Source organism: Dipodomys ordii, unplaced genomic scaffold (assembly GCF_000151885.1).
Source record: "Dipodomys ordii isolate 6190 unplaced genomic scaffold, Dord_2.0 Scaffold14, whole genome shotgun sequence".
Classification (NCBI taxonomy): Eukaryota; Metazoa; Chordata; class Mammalia; order Rodentia; family Heteromyidae; genus Dipodomys; species Dipodomys ordii.
In genome coordinates, this window is record NW_012267230.1 from 1,891,430 (window position 1) to 1,905,321 (window position 13,892).

At 47.7% G+C, this 13,892-nt stretch overlaps 1 protein-coding gene across 2 annotated transcripts in view; it reads right to left on the reverse strand.

Moving 5' to 3' along the window:
* Positions 1-13,892, reverse strand: part of Ears2 (glutamyl-tRNA synthetase 2, mitochondrial) — a 23,368-nt gene that overhangs the window by 5,687 nt on the left and 3,789 nt on the right. For both annotated transcript variants that reach the window (XM_013011379.1, XM_013011380.1), the window contains exons 2-7: positions 13,404-13,559; positions 10,729-10,918; positions 6,593-7,065; positions 4,840-4,948; positions 2,539-2,692; positions 2,310-2,440 (exon numbers count right to left, since the gene is read on the reverse strand). In XM_013011379.1, coding sequence (XP_012866833.1) covers positions 2,310-2,440; positions 2,539-2,692; positions 4,840-4,948; positions 6,593-7,065; positions 10,729-10,918; positions 13,404-13,559 — 1,213 coding nt within the window. The remainder of the gene's footprint in view (positions 1-2,309; positions 2,441-2,538; positions 2,693-4,839; positions 4,949-6,592; positions 7,066-10,728; positions 10,919-13,403; positions 13,560-13,892) is intronic.

The following is a 13,892-nucleotide window of genomic DNA, read 5'->3' on the forward strand; positions in this document are numbered from 1 at the left end:
TACTTCCGGCTTTTTCTGTTTATGTGGTGCTGAGGAATCGAACCCAGGGCCTCATGCTTGCAAGGCATGCACTCTACCGCTGAGCTACCTTCCCAGCCCTACAGTACTGTTTTATAATTAAATATTAAAAACATAAAATGGAATATGATAAGAGGCTGGGGGTGTGTGGCTCAAGTGGTAGAGCGGTAGACCAGCAAGCACAAGACCCTGAGTTTAAACCCCAGTAATGCCAGCAGGGGAAAAAAAAAAAAAAAAGGAAAGGAAAGGAGTGAGGCAAAGCAAGCAAGCAATGTTGGAATAAAATCAGCACTCTTCCTACTCTTACTCCATCAAGGAAAGCAGCTGCCCAGGAACTGAAGGCAGACTGACAGGCCCCAGATGGCCACTGTTGGCAACTCTGGCCACATGAAAACTAGCTCAACACTTGGCGTGGGCCCCAAAGGGACTTCTAGTGATCGAGCAGCTCTGGAACACTTGGGTGTCAGCTTTCCTGCCTGGAGTGGGTGTCCCAGGGCCTGTCATCCACTCCGATGACAGGCTGAGGAGTTAAGACAGGAGCCTTGGTGACACAGAACTAATAGTTCCTGCTGTGGAATGTCCTAAATTAAGAGTGGTGTTAATAATAGCACTTGGAAATAAACTTACAAACATGCTTAATTATGTCTATGCTAGGTGATTACTGCGCTGTTCTCTGTAATAGTCACGCAAATGCCCAGCACTAGGAGAGGGGCTAAAAGTAATGCTAAAAGCAACTACTATGGAGCAGGTTTAGCTGTGGAAAAGAATGCAGATGATCTCCAAGTTCTGAACAAATTTGGGTATAGTTGTCTCTGCTGCAATCCCAGTTTCTTGAGATTTTTTTTTGGGGGGTCCAGTCATGGGGCCTGAACTCTGGGCCTGGGCGCTGTCCCTCAGCTATTCAGCTCAAGGCTAGCACTCTACCACTTGAGCCACAGCGCCACTTCCGACTTTTTTCTTATGCAGTGCTGAGGAATTGAACCCAGGGCCTCATGCATGCAAGGCAAGCGCTCTACCACTGAGCCACCTTCCCAGCCCCAGTTTCTTGAGATTCTTATAGAGAACTGCCTAAGTCCAGTTTAGGACCAGCCTGGGCAACCTGGACACCCTGTCAGTTAATTTAAAAAAGAAATAAACCAGGGCTGGGAATGTGGCTTAGTGGTAGAGTGTTTGCCTAGCATGCATGAAGTCCTGGGTTCGATTCCTCAGTACCACATAAACAGAAAAAGCCAGAAGTGGCACTGTGGCACAAGAGGTACAGTGCTAGCCGTGAGCAAAAAAGAAGCTCAGGACAGTGCCTAGGCCCTGAATTCAAGCCCAAGACTAGCAATAAATAAATAAATAAATAACCAACCAGGAAGCTGGTGGCTCATGCCTATAATCCTAGCTGAGACCTGAGATTGCTGTTTAAAGCAGTCTCACAAGGAACATCTAAAAAGCTGGAAGTGGAACTGTGGCTTAAGTAATAGAACACTAGTCTTGAGCAAATAAAATAAAAAGCTCCGAGACAGTACGTAGGCCCTGAGTTCAAGCCCTAGGACTAATACTGAATAAAGAAGAAAGGGATATATCAAGTAGGAAAAAAAAAATCAAATTAGGTCTCAATACTAATGATCATAATACTAAGTTTGAAATAAAAATCTGTGAGAACTACATAGTTATTCTTGTCTGCTGTACCCCTTTCTTTTGCAGTAACAGAACTTTCAGCCTGGCATATAGCCGCCAAACTTAAAGACATTTCCCAACCGGGTACCGGTGGCTCACGCCTGTAATCCTAGTTACTCAGGAGGCTGAAATCTGAGGATTACTGTTTGATGCCACCCCAGGCAGGAAAGTCTGTGAGACTCTCATTTCTAATTAGCCAGCCAAGAGTCAGAGTGGAGGTATGGGTCAAGTGGTACAGCATCGCCTTTGAGTGAAAAAACTGAGGGACAGTACTTAGGCCGTGAGTTTAAGCCCCAATACTGGTGTGGCACTCGCATGCCACACACGCACACAGAGGAAAACTTATTGAGAGACAAAAATAGAATGTAGCTAAGGTGAGTTCAAGCCATGGAGCCCAGTGCAGCATTCTTAGGAATGTCCTTGTGCCCCTGGGTTGCTCTGCTTCCCAAGAAACCAACAAATGAGCCCTTTTCCAGGGACTATGGGTCTGTGTGGGGGTGGGGAGATGGGGGGGAGGAAAAAAAGGGGGGGGTGGTCCAACAGGGAAGAGGAAGGGCTGGGAAAGCTGTCAAGGGAGAAAAGTCAGGAAGGGCATGGAACCCCGAGCTGGATCTGTAGACACTCACCCCAGCACACGCTCAGCAATCTTATCCACCTTCTCTGAGATGGCGCCCAGCTGCTCTCGGCCCACAGTGGGGCGTGTCCACAGGTAGGAGTATAGTGGGGAGACCAAATCCTGCAGGCGGCACACGTGGCCCTGGGGAAGTGGCAGTCACAGCCTACACTGCCAACAGGGCTCCTCAGGCATTGGAAGGGGAAGGAATGGCTCCACCGACCAGGGCCCCAGCCCCACACCTGTCGCAGCAGAATGATCCTCTCCAAGTACGCGGGGTCCAAGACGGCACGATCGCGCAGCTGGCTCCCGAAAGTCTCCTCCACCAAGGCCTGCAGCTTCCTCACCAGCTGGCGTCTCTGGGCGTCACTGCTCACCAGTCGACGGAGGTGCAGCCTGCAGGACGTCAAGGGGCTCTCCTGGGCTGCTGACTCCATCCCCCAGGGCAGTGGGTGGGGGCTCGAAGGATGACACATCACAGAGCTAGCCTTCGTGCTACCATCAAAGTGTTCTTTACATTTATGAAATGATTTATTGAAGAATCCAGGTGTTCCATAACATGCTTCTTCTTCTTCTTCTTTTTTTTTTCAGTCATAGGGCTTGAATTCAGGGCCTGGGCACTGCCCCTGACCTCTTTTTACTCAAGACTAGTACTCTACCACTTTGAGCCACACACCACTTCCAGTTGTCTGGAAGAGCCTGTTCCTAAACCAGTGCTGAAGGAACCAAGACAACCTGACTGACCATAGATGCCTGGCTAAGTCAGGTCAACATTTGAACCGTCATGACATTAGCTTTCAAGATGAAGGTCTACCTTGAAATAACAAGCACCTGAAATACAGACTCAGTGGCCTAAAACAGTGCTCATTGTGGCTGGGTAAGCATGAGGAAGGATGCTAAATGAAGATGCTTTTAGGCTGTGGGTATTAACCAGGTTCATGCAAACAGTGAGTATCCAGGAATATAAACCATAATGATAAATCAGTGCCTGCTGTTTATGGAACATTGTCCATGTGCCAGGACTGTGCAAGACACCTGTATGCAACATTTAATTATGACAACCGCCCTGCAGCCATGGCTGCTGCCGCCCCTGCTGCTACTGCTGCCTCCAGGCACCCTGCCTACACCCTGTCTGACAACGCCAATCAGGGTTTCTAGGAGGATCCATCCTCAGGGGCACCTACTGCACTGTGCACTTCTAGGTGATTACTGGTGGTCTCAGGACCTTGATTGTCCACTACAAAGAGCCTGAGGGTAAAATGTTACACACAGAGCTGAAGAGACAGTATGACAACTTGACCTTCAGGGCCTCCGAAAATGGAAGCTTGACCTTCAAGGCCTATGCAAATTTTGCATCAGCAAATGAATTTTCTACTTTTACCCATAAAACTGGAATCTTTGACTATCAAGATGGACAAGACCCACCTTTTTTTCCCAGTGAGAACTGAGGCAGTGCTCAGAGGGGAGCAGCGTGCCTCTCTGTTCATGAAGCTCTCATTCCCTCATCCACTCTGAGACTTCTTTTCCACTGACAGGCTCTAGGCCAAGGCCAGACAGAAGATCTAAATACAAGACTGTCCTACTAGTCCACAGGAGAATCCAGATGTTACCTGTTTTTGAATACCATGTGGGCTTTGGTCTGGGTTTCCAGACATGTTAACAGCTTCTACTTACATGTCTAAATAGACTGGAAAATAGCTATCTGCTCATCAATGCTAAGCAACGTTCTTTCTTCTTCTTACTACATCATTTGGGACCTCTTCTATTTTCTGTAATACTTTTATAACCTGTTGCACACGTTTGAACTTGACAAGTATTTGTGTTCAGACATGACTTTAAATATACATTTGAATACTACAGTTGCATGTTTTTTTTCCCCAGTCCCGGAGCTTGAACTCATGGCCTGGGCACTGATCCCGAGCTTCTTTTGCTCAAGACTAGCACTCTACCACTTGTGCCATAGCGCCACTTCGGGCTTTTTCTGTTTATGTGGTACTGAGGACTCAAACCCAGGGCTTCATGTATACTAGACAAGCACTCTATACCACTAAGCCACATTCCCAGCCCCAGTTGTATGTATTTGTGGCAAAAGATAATTATTACAACCACTAAAAAAGATGTGAGCTTGTGGTTCATGTCTGTAATCCTAGCTACTCAGGAAGCTGAGATCTGAGGATCACAATTTGAAGACAGCTGAGGCAAGAAAGTCTGAAACTTTTCTCCAATTAACCAGTGGGAAAAAAAAAAGCTGGAAGTGAAGCTGTGGTTCAAGTGGTAGAGTGCTAGACTTGGTTTAAGCTAAGGGACAGCTCAAGCCCCAGTATAGCACTAAAAAGTAAATTAAAATAAAAATGGTAGTAAAATAACTCTTCTCTGTTTTCGAGAAGAGAAAATAAAGTTGAAAAATTTAGGTGACATGGAACAGTAGATAGCACACCCAAAGTCAGAATCAAGTGTGGGTGACTCCAGAGTCCACTATACTTTCACTGTGAGAACTGGGCAGGAAAGACTTTTTCTACTGGAGGGACACCATTTCCACTTACCTGTTGAATTCTGGGAGTTTCTCAAGGTCCAGCAGGGCTGAGTGGCAGGTAATTCGGCTCAGGTCAAACTGAGTTATCAGCTCTGGCAGCGTCCTGCCCATCTGGTTCTCTGCAAGTGAACCAACCAGCCACTTAGCTTCTTCCTTCTCCTCCTCACCCTCCCTCCCTCCCTCTCTCCCTTCCTTCCTTCTTTCCTCTGTCGCCCAGTCTAGCTAGACACTGCTTAGCTACTTCTTATAAGCAGTCTAGCTAGACACTGCTTAGCTACTTCTTATAAGCAGCTGCTCTCGTCTGTGGAGCTGGAAGCCATTATGTATAGGCACAGACCTGAAATGCCATGTCCTCATTAGCTGTGTGACTCTGGCAAGTTATTCCACCTCTCTGAGCCTCCCTATCATCTTACAAAGTGGGGGAATAACTAGTAACTACCCCTCAAGAATTTTTTCTTTCTTTCTTTTTTTTTGTTGGTTGTGAGGCCTGAACTCTGGGCCTGGATGCTGTCCCTCAGCTCTTCAGCTCCAGGCTATTGCTCTACCACTTGAGCCACAGCACCACTTCTGGCTTTTTCTGCTTTTGTGGTACTGAGGAATCAAACCCAGGGCCTCATGCATGCAAGGCAAGCATGCTACCACTGAGCCACCTTCCCAGCCCAAGAATTTTTTCTGTTTGTTGTACTGAGGATTGAACTCGGACCCTCATGTTTTACCACTTGAGCCACTTCTCCAGTCCAGCATTTTGTTAATTACTCAGAGATGAGAATCTTGCAGACTTTTCTGCCTGGGGTTGGTGTTGAGCCACAATCCTCCAGGCCTCAGACTCCTGAGTAGCTGGCATTAAAGGCCTGAGCCACCAGCATCTGGATCCTTTAAGGCTATTTGAAGCTACATGAAATACGAGCAGAACAGTAAGCAGATGATTACTGATACAATTTCAGAACTCCCTGTCCTGGGCTGGGAATGGTAGCTCAAGCAGCAGAGCATCTGTCTAGAAAGTGCAAAGCCCTGAGTTCAAACCCCAGCAGACGCACCCCCCTCCCCCCCCAAAAAAAATCCTTGCCACATGAGGTCATCACATTTGGTGCTTGATTCATCAGGGTTTGGGCTGAGTGCTGGGCCACATTTAAGGGCTGAGCCTAGAACGACAGATTCATGGAGCAATCTGCAGTACTTAGGAAGTACATCTGTGTAGTGGTAGTCATCATGAGGTTTTTAGTGGGGGTTACTGAGTGGCAGACAGTAAGGGGTGCCTCACATCCACTGAGCTCAGTGAGTCCCCACTAACTACTGTGAAGGAGACTCTTATCCTCACAATCACAATTCAGATAAAGCAAGGAGCTTTAAGCATCCTGAAGGCAAGAACTAGACTCAGTGTGCTCAATTTCCAGCCCCAGCCCCCACACACTAAGTACTGTATAAAATAATGGATTGAGCTAGGTGCTGGTTGCTCATGTCTGTATTCCTACTCAGGAGGCTGAGATCTGAGGATCATGGTTAGAAGCCAGCCTGAGCAGGAAAGGCTGTGAGACTCTCATCTCCAATTAACCACCAGAAAACTGGAAGTGGTGCTATGGGTCAAAGTGGCAGAGCACTAGCCTTGAGCAAAAGAGCTCAGGGACAGTGCCCAGGCCCTGAGTTCAAGCTCTATGACCACCACCACCAACAACATAAAGAACTGGTCTAAGATCATGAGGCTGGCAGGGAGCAAAGCCCTTGCTCTGTACCATTCAACTGTGTCAACGTGAACGCACAGGTACCTGCAAACCCCGAACCACAGTTGGTGATGATGTCAAGAAGAGCATCTGGCAGAAAGCCAGCTGCCATGAAATGCTCCAGGAAAATGTCCCCTTGCCTCTTGGAGAGCTTGTGGCCATCTTTGTTGAGGACCAGGGGTAGGTGGGCAAAGCGAGGTGGCTGCCAGCCCAGGGCCTGGTACAGGAGCAGGTGCTTGGAGGTAGATACAAGCCACTCAGATCCCCGCAGCACGTGGCTGATGCCCATGTGGTGGTCATCCACCACACAGGCCAGATGGTATGTGGGGAAGCCATCACTCTTCATGATGACTGGGTCCCCTTCCACGCTGGCCACTTCATGCTGATTCCAGCCATACACCAGGTCCTGGAAGCCTGGTGCCTCCTCCTCCAGGCGAAAGCGGATGGCGGGCTTGGGGTCCGTGGCCAGTTTCTGCGCTACCTGTGCCTGGCTCAGGTTTCGGCACCGATTATCATACCTGTTGGGAAGCAGATCAGCATACCTGATAAGAGACCCGGGGTTGTACATGAGTTCCCTCCCTGGCCTCTGACTGTGGTGTGACTCTGGAACAGGCATTTATCTCATTATGCTCTGTCCAAAATGAGAGCAATGGTAAGGTGGGATTGTGCAAGGGAGCAGACTCTGATGTCTACTGTCTACCAGCTATTCCCCGTTTCCTTTGCTGCCAAGAAGTGGCAAGTGCTGAGACCAAGGTGAAGTCACAATCGCTACAGCCAAGCCTGCAATCCCAGGACCCAGTGCCAGGGAGCAGTCCAAGGGGGAAGGGGACCCTATTCTATTCCTAAGAGGCAGAAAACTCCATGTGGTGAGTAGGGGAGGGCTAAGGTCTAAGAGGTTTTCCTCTCCAAATGAAGCTAAGAAATAGTCACAAGAAGAAACTTTGAGTTTCTTTTGCTCAAGGCTAGCACTCTACCTTGAGCTACAGCACAACTTCAGGCTTTTTCTGTGTATGTGGTACTGAGGAATCAAACCCAGGGCTGCTTCATGCATGCTAGGCAAGCAGTCTACCACTAAGTCACCTTTCCAGCCCCTGTTCTGCTTATTTCTAAGATAGGATCCTTATTTTTTGCCAGGATAGGCCTGACCCACCATCTTGTTTATGCTTCCCACCATAGGTGGAATGACAGGCACGCACCACCACACCCACCCAGCCTTTTCTGTTGAGATGAGGACCTGTGAACTTTTGGCCCAAGCTGGCCTTGAACTGTGATCCTTCCATCTCAGCCTCCTGAATTATAAATGTGTGCCATGGTGCCCAGCTAGATCCTTTCTTAAATCCTCATATCCCTGCTTTCAGCCCTCCTTGGATGTTTTCCTATGAGGTGCTGTGTTTGGAGAAGGCAATGCAGTGGAAAGAAGCCACAATGGAGCCCTAGTATCTTGAGCAACCTGTCACCCACCCCAGAGTTCTGCAGGAGAGGGAGGCTGCCTGTGTGGTTTCCGTCCTGCTACTCAATGGGGTATATGGACACCTGGCACCAGTCCAACTTGGGAGGCTGTCGGAAATGTACATCTCAGGTGAACAGGAAGCTATGTGTTACCAGATCCCCAGGAGGCTCAAATTGGCCAGAGTTCTAGGCATTCCACTGTGTCAGTCTGAACAAAGTGCCCCCTTACTTGTATTCAATTGTCCTAGGTAACGCACAAATGTAAATGTACTCTCAGTCTTTGACACAGTGAAATGTTCAATCAACAGATATAGATGGCTGCACAGATCCCATGATGTGATCATTTAATTCTATCAATGGATTTGTAGACTGCTTACGATATTAAAGAAAAAAAAAAAAGCATTGTCAGGTGTGGTAATGCATACTTGTAATCCCAGCACTCAGGAGACTGAGGCAGGAGGATCACAAGTTGGGGGCCAGCCGGGGCTACAAAGCATGATCTTATCTCAGAAAAGCAACACTACAGTTGATGTTGTAATGCATGTACAAACATTTGAGCCCTTGTCCAATAGTTCACTGAAGGTGGAACTTTCATGCTATGTTCCTGCTGACCAGTGCATGAACCACTATACACTGACCCTGTCATTCTACAACTACCACACAGGTAAAATGTCACCGTAACAAATGAGAAAGGACAAAAAGATCCATTAATAAGGAACCCACTAAGTTATAGATGGTATATGCATACCATGGAATATTAAGTGAGTATAAGAAAGAATCATGATTAACTAAGCATCACTATCCCACAATACTGTGAAATTTGGGGAAATTATGTAACCACTTAATCACAATAAAAAAAATTGGGGGAAAAAAAAAAAAGAATTGTGAGCCACGCACTGGTGGCTCACACCTGTGATTCTAACTACTCAGATGGATATGAGGATCAAGGTTCAAAATCAGCCCAAGCAGAAAAAGTCTGAGACTCTCATCTCCAATTAACTCCCAGAAAACTGGAAGTGGAACTGTGTGTGGCTCAAGTGGTAGAATGCTAACCTTAAGCAAAACAGCCCAGGGACAATGCCCAGGCCCTGAGTTCAAGCCCCAACACCAACAAAAAGGAAGAAAAAAGAAAAAGAATTGTGGACTGGAGCTGGGTGCTGTTGGCTCACACCAGTAATCCTAACTACTCAGGAGGCTGAGATTTGAGGACTGCAGTTCAAAGCCAGCCCAGGCAGGAAAGGTCCATGAGACTCTTATCTCCAATGAACCACCAGAAAACCGGAAGTGGCTCTGTGGCTCAAGTAGTAGAGCACTTGCCTTGAGCTGAAGAGCTGAGGGGCAGAGCCCAGTCCCAGAGTTCAAGCCCCACGACCAACCTCCCTCTTACCCCCCAAAAAAAGAATTGTGGACTGGTATGAAGCCAACCTTCAAGATAGTATGGGAATGACACACAACACATTATGTGTAACCAATTAGGGCAAAGGAGATAACAGGAACACTGGTCAGTGTATATAGAGAATTAAGTTCAACAGCAGATGTTGGATAAAGGGAAGTGAGGGCCAGAGGTAGGCTTAGAACAACTCATCCTGAATTTTTCTGGACATTTTAAACACATAAAAGTTTTACCTTTTAAAATAATGTGGTTTTTTTTTTTTTTTACAAATAAAGCAAATTTTTCTAACTTAAATTCCCAAGTGTAAAAAGCACGTGTATTTTTTTTTCTTTTTTTCTAGTTATGGGCTTGAACTCAGGGCATGGGAACTGTTCCTGAGCCTTAAGGCTAGTGCTCTACCACTTGAGCCATAGCACCATTTCTTGTTTTTGAGTGGTTAATTGGAGCAGAGTCTCAAAGGGACTTTTCTGCCTGGGCTGGCTTTGAACTGTGATACTCAGTTCTCCTGAGTAGCTAGGATTACAGGCATGAGCCACCAACACCTGGCTCAAGTGTGTTTCTTTAGGTTTATTTGATAGAAATTTCTGTACATTGTATTTTGTACTACAGAGTATCATATCACTGTACATTAAAACGCAGGACTTCATAGATTTTGTTACTTCAAGTATAAAAAATGTCCAGAGTAAAAATAATGATAAATGTGATTAAAATGACAGCCTGAGACAGCTCCTCACGTGAACCGATGCTCTCCCTTGAGTATGGCTGGACCTACTGCCTTCCTTCTACCCATGACCAGATGTCACTTCCACTTCTATCTTGTGGACCCGCTTGCTCTCTCCCTTGTCTTCTCTGAGCAAGAGCTGCCATGTGTGAGTTGCCCTCTGGAGAGGCCTATGTGGCAAGGAACCAATGGCATCCAGTCATAGCTAGCTGGTACCAAAGGCCTGCCAATAGCCTAGAAGGAAGGTGGAGGAAGATCCTCCCCAAAACTACAGGCCATGGGCTGTTACCAGTAACTACTTGAAAGGCTTAGATCTGAGGATCATGGTTCAAGGCCAGCTGAGGCAGGAAAGTCCATGAGACTCCCATCTCCACCAAAAGAAGTGGAGCTATGGCTCAAGTGGTACAGCATTAGCCTTGAGCAAAAAAGCTCAGGGACAGCACTCAGGCCCTGAGTTCAAGCCCCTGCAGGCCTGGCTGAGACCCAAATGGCAAAAGTACACTGAGCCAAAGAACCCAGCTAAGCCCTGCCTAGACCCCCCCTCATAGAAACTGACAGGGAGCTTATGTGTGGGTACGCAGCACTGATGGCACACAGAGCACTGGCCAGGGCACTCACCGGGGTGTCTGGTAGCTCCTCAGGGCCTCCTTTTTCAGGAGCTCCAGCCGTTGTGGGGAGCAGAAACAGGGGTAGGCAGCTCCGGAGCGCAGGAGTGCCTCTGTGGCCTGGGCATACAGGGCCAGCCGCTGGGACTGCTGGTAGGGGCCGGCGGGACCGCCCCGGCGGGGGCTCTCATCAGGGGGGATGCCTGAGGAGCAGAGGGAGAAACACACAGCACTCAGTCCCATTCATTTCTCAAGACACTTGGCACACATTAAACTTTTTTGGGGGGGGAGGGGGACAGTACTAAGGATTCAACTCCAGGCCTTGTTCCCCTCTACCATTTGATCATGCTCCAGGTGCTTCTGTTTTTAGTTGATTTTTTTTAGGCACTGTCTGGTATCTTTGTCTGGGCTGGTTGAAAATGGCTATTTTCCTATCTCAGTCTTCCCTCATTATCAGGGATTACAACTATATACCACCACACTCAGCTCATACCTAACCTTTCCAGCCTCCCAATAATCCCAATAATCAATATTATTAGGTTTTCACTTTGGAGATTATAAGACAAAGCACAGAGGGGCTGAGGCCTCTGGGTCACCCCCTGGTACCTGAGAAGTCAAATGGCAGTGGGGGTGCCCCAACACCAACTTCCTCTCTGTCTACCCACTGTTTCCTCGGTTAGGGAGAAACCAGTCCAGGCCTGCAGCAGTGGATGGAGAGAGGGTATAAGGATGGAGATCGAGCCTGCAGGCTTGGCTGCTCTTCTGCCATTTATTTATTTATTTTTATTTTTTGTCAGTTGTGGGGCCTGAACTCTGGCCAGGGCGCTGTCCCTTGGCTCTTCAGCTCAAGGCTACCACTCTACCACTAGAGTCATAGCTCCACTTCCAGTTTTTTCTGCTTATGTGGTGCTGACGAATCGAACCCAGGGCCTCATGCATGCAAGGCAAGCACTGTACCACTGAGCCACCTTCCCAACCCCGTCTGCCCTTTCTGCCTGTGACAGAGCTTGTACAGGATAATGATACTGGGTCCAGGATGCTGGCCACCCTGAAGACTGATTTTAAGGGGGATGAGCCCCAGGACCAGCACGCACGCGCACGGACACACACACACACGGACACACACACACGGACACACATACACGGACACACACACGGACACACACACACACACTCATAAACTGCTGGTGGAAATGTAAACTACTGCAACCACTATGGAAATCTGTATGAAGTCACTTTTAAAAATTAAAAATGCATCTACCTTAGCCAGGCCCCAGTGGCTCATGCCTATAATCTGTACACAGGAGGATGAGATCTAAGAATTGCAGTTTGAAGCTAGCCAGGGCAGGAAAATCTGTGAGATTCTTACCTCCAATTCACCACCAAAAATTCAGATGTGGAGGTGTGGCTCAAGTGATAGAACACAGCCTTGAGTGAAAAGCTACAGGGTAGTGCCCAGGACCTGAATTCATGCCCCAATACTAGAAAGCACGCACATGCACGCACGCACATGCACACACACACAATGACATAATGTTAGGCTAACCAGTGTGGGGCTTGCCCACCTGCAATCCCAACACTCAGGATATTTAACCAAGTAGATCTTCCTTTTGAGACCAGATGGGCTAGAGAGCAAGAACTTTCCCAAAAAAGCAAAAACAAACAAAAAACAAGAACAAGTCTGCTTATATCCTCTCTCTGTCATGCCCTGGGTCTTTGCATAGACACTAGTCTCAAGCACCTGACACAGATTTGTGGACCATAGTAAGTGATCTTGGTTCCTTTATTGAATTAATCTCAACTGAATATGGGCTGAAACCTAGGAGAGAAGCTAGAAGGAGAATGGGTTTCAGAACTCCAGGGCCTCAGAATCCAGTGAGTAATTTACCTGGAGGAGAATACATATCCCTAGTCTTGGTATTTTCATAGGGCTGTTTCCTTTCAGTGGTCATGGCACCTAGCAGGGCCCGTCCTAGGCAGGCCTGCAGAAGTTTGTGTGGACACACAAGGAGACACACTCCTCTTTGTTCTCCTTCAGCCTAACTGTCTTCAGGACTTACTTCTAACCTGAAGATCCACTTCAGAGACTATACACACTTTGTTTTGCTCACCCGGTATGGTTAAAAAAAAAAAATCAGAACCTAGATTGAACAATAGGAAGTATTCATAAAAACATCTGGATTTCTGGCTCTTCTTAGAATCTGGACACTGGACAAGTTGAGCCTGCATTCCTATGGGAGCGGTAGCTGGGGCTCACAGGTACTTTGTCCTTTGGATGAGGTCATGTCCTCCAACTCCCATGTAGGCTGTTTCCTGCCTGATCCCCATAGGGAATGGACCTAACAATTCTGCAATTAGAACAGGGACACCAAGCCAGGTACCAGTAGCCCATGCTTATTATCCTACCAACTCAGGAGGCAGAGATCTAAGAAATGCAGTTAAAAGCCAGCGTGAGCAGGAAAATGTAACTCTTTTATCCCTAATTAACCAGCATAAGCAGGAAGTGGAGCTATGCCTCCAATAATAAAGCCCTAGCCCTGAGCAAAAATGTTAATGGAAGTACCCAGGCCCTGAGTTCAAGCTTTAGTAACAGGAATCCTAATTCAGCCTTGGACCTCAGCATTTTCTGGCACCCCATGAACTCTTTGCCATCCTCCACCCTGGACCCCACAAGCTCAACAGCCTTACCTGCCCACTCCAGCATGTCTTCTATGTTCTCTGCCGCCCCAGGCACCAGACGGGTCTGATCTGTGTCCTCCAGCCTCAGAATGAAGCTGCCCTGGTACTTCTTGGCAAAGATGTAATTGTAGAGAGCAGTGCGGAGACCACCCAGGTGCAAGAACCCTGGTGGAAGAGAATGGCTCAGACCTAACAGAAAAAGGCCTCAGCAAGGGACAAACAGCTTTGCCCAGGACAGGATGTCCTAAGCAATTTCAAACAGCTGGCCACTGGATGGACAGCGTTTGGAGCCTCATCCTCGAACGAGACAATCACCAGGTTTCCAAGCTGTGTGAAATGTAAGCACCCGTGGATCATGATTGTAATCCTATGTACTCAAGAGGCTGAGATCTGAGGATCTCAGTTTAAAAGACAGCCCAGCCGGGCGCTGGTGGCTCACGCCTATAATCCTAGCTACTCAGGAGGCTGAGATCTGAGGATCGAGGTTCAAAGCCAGCC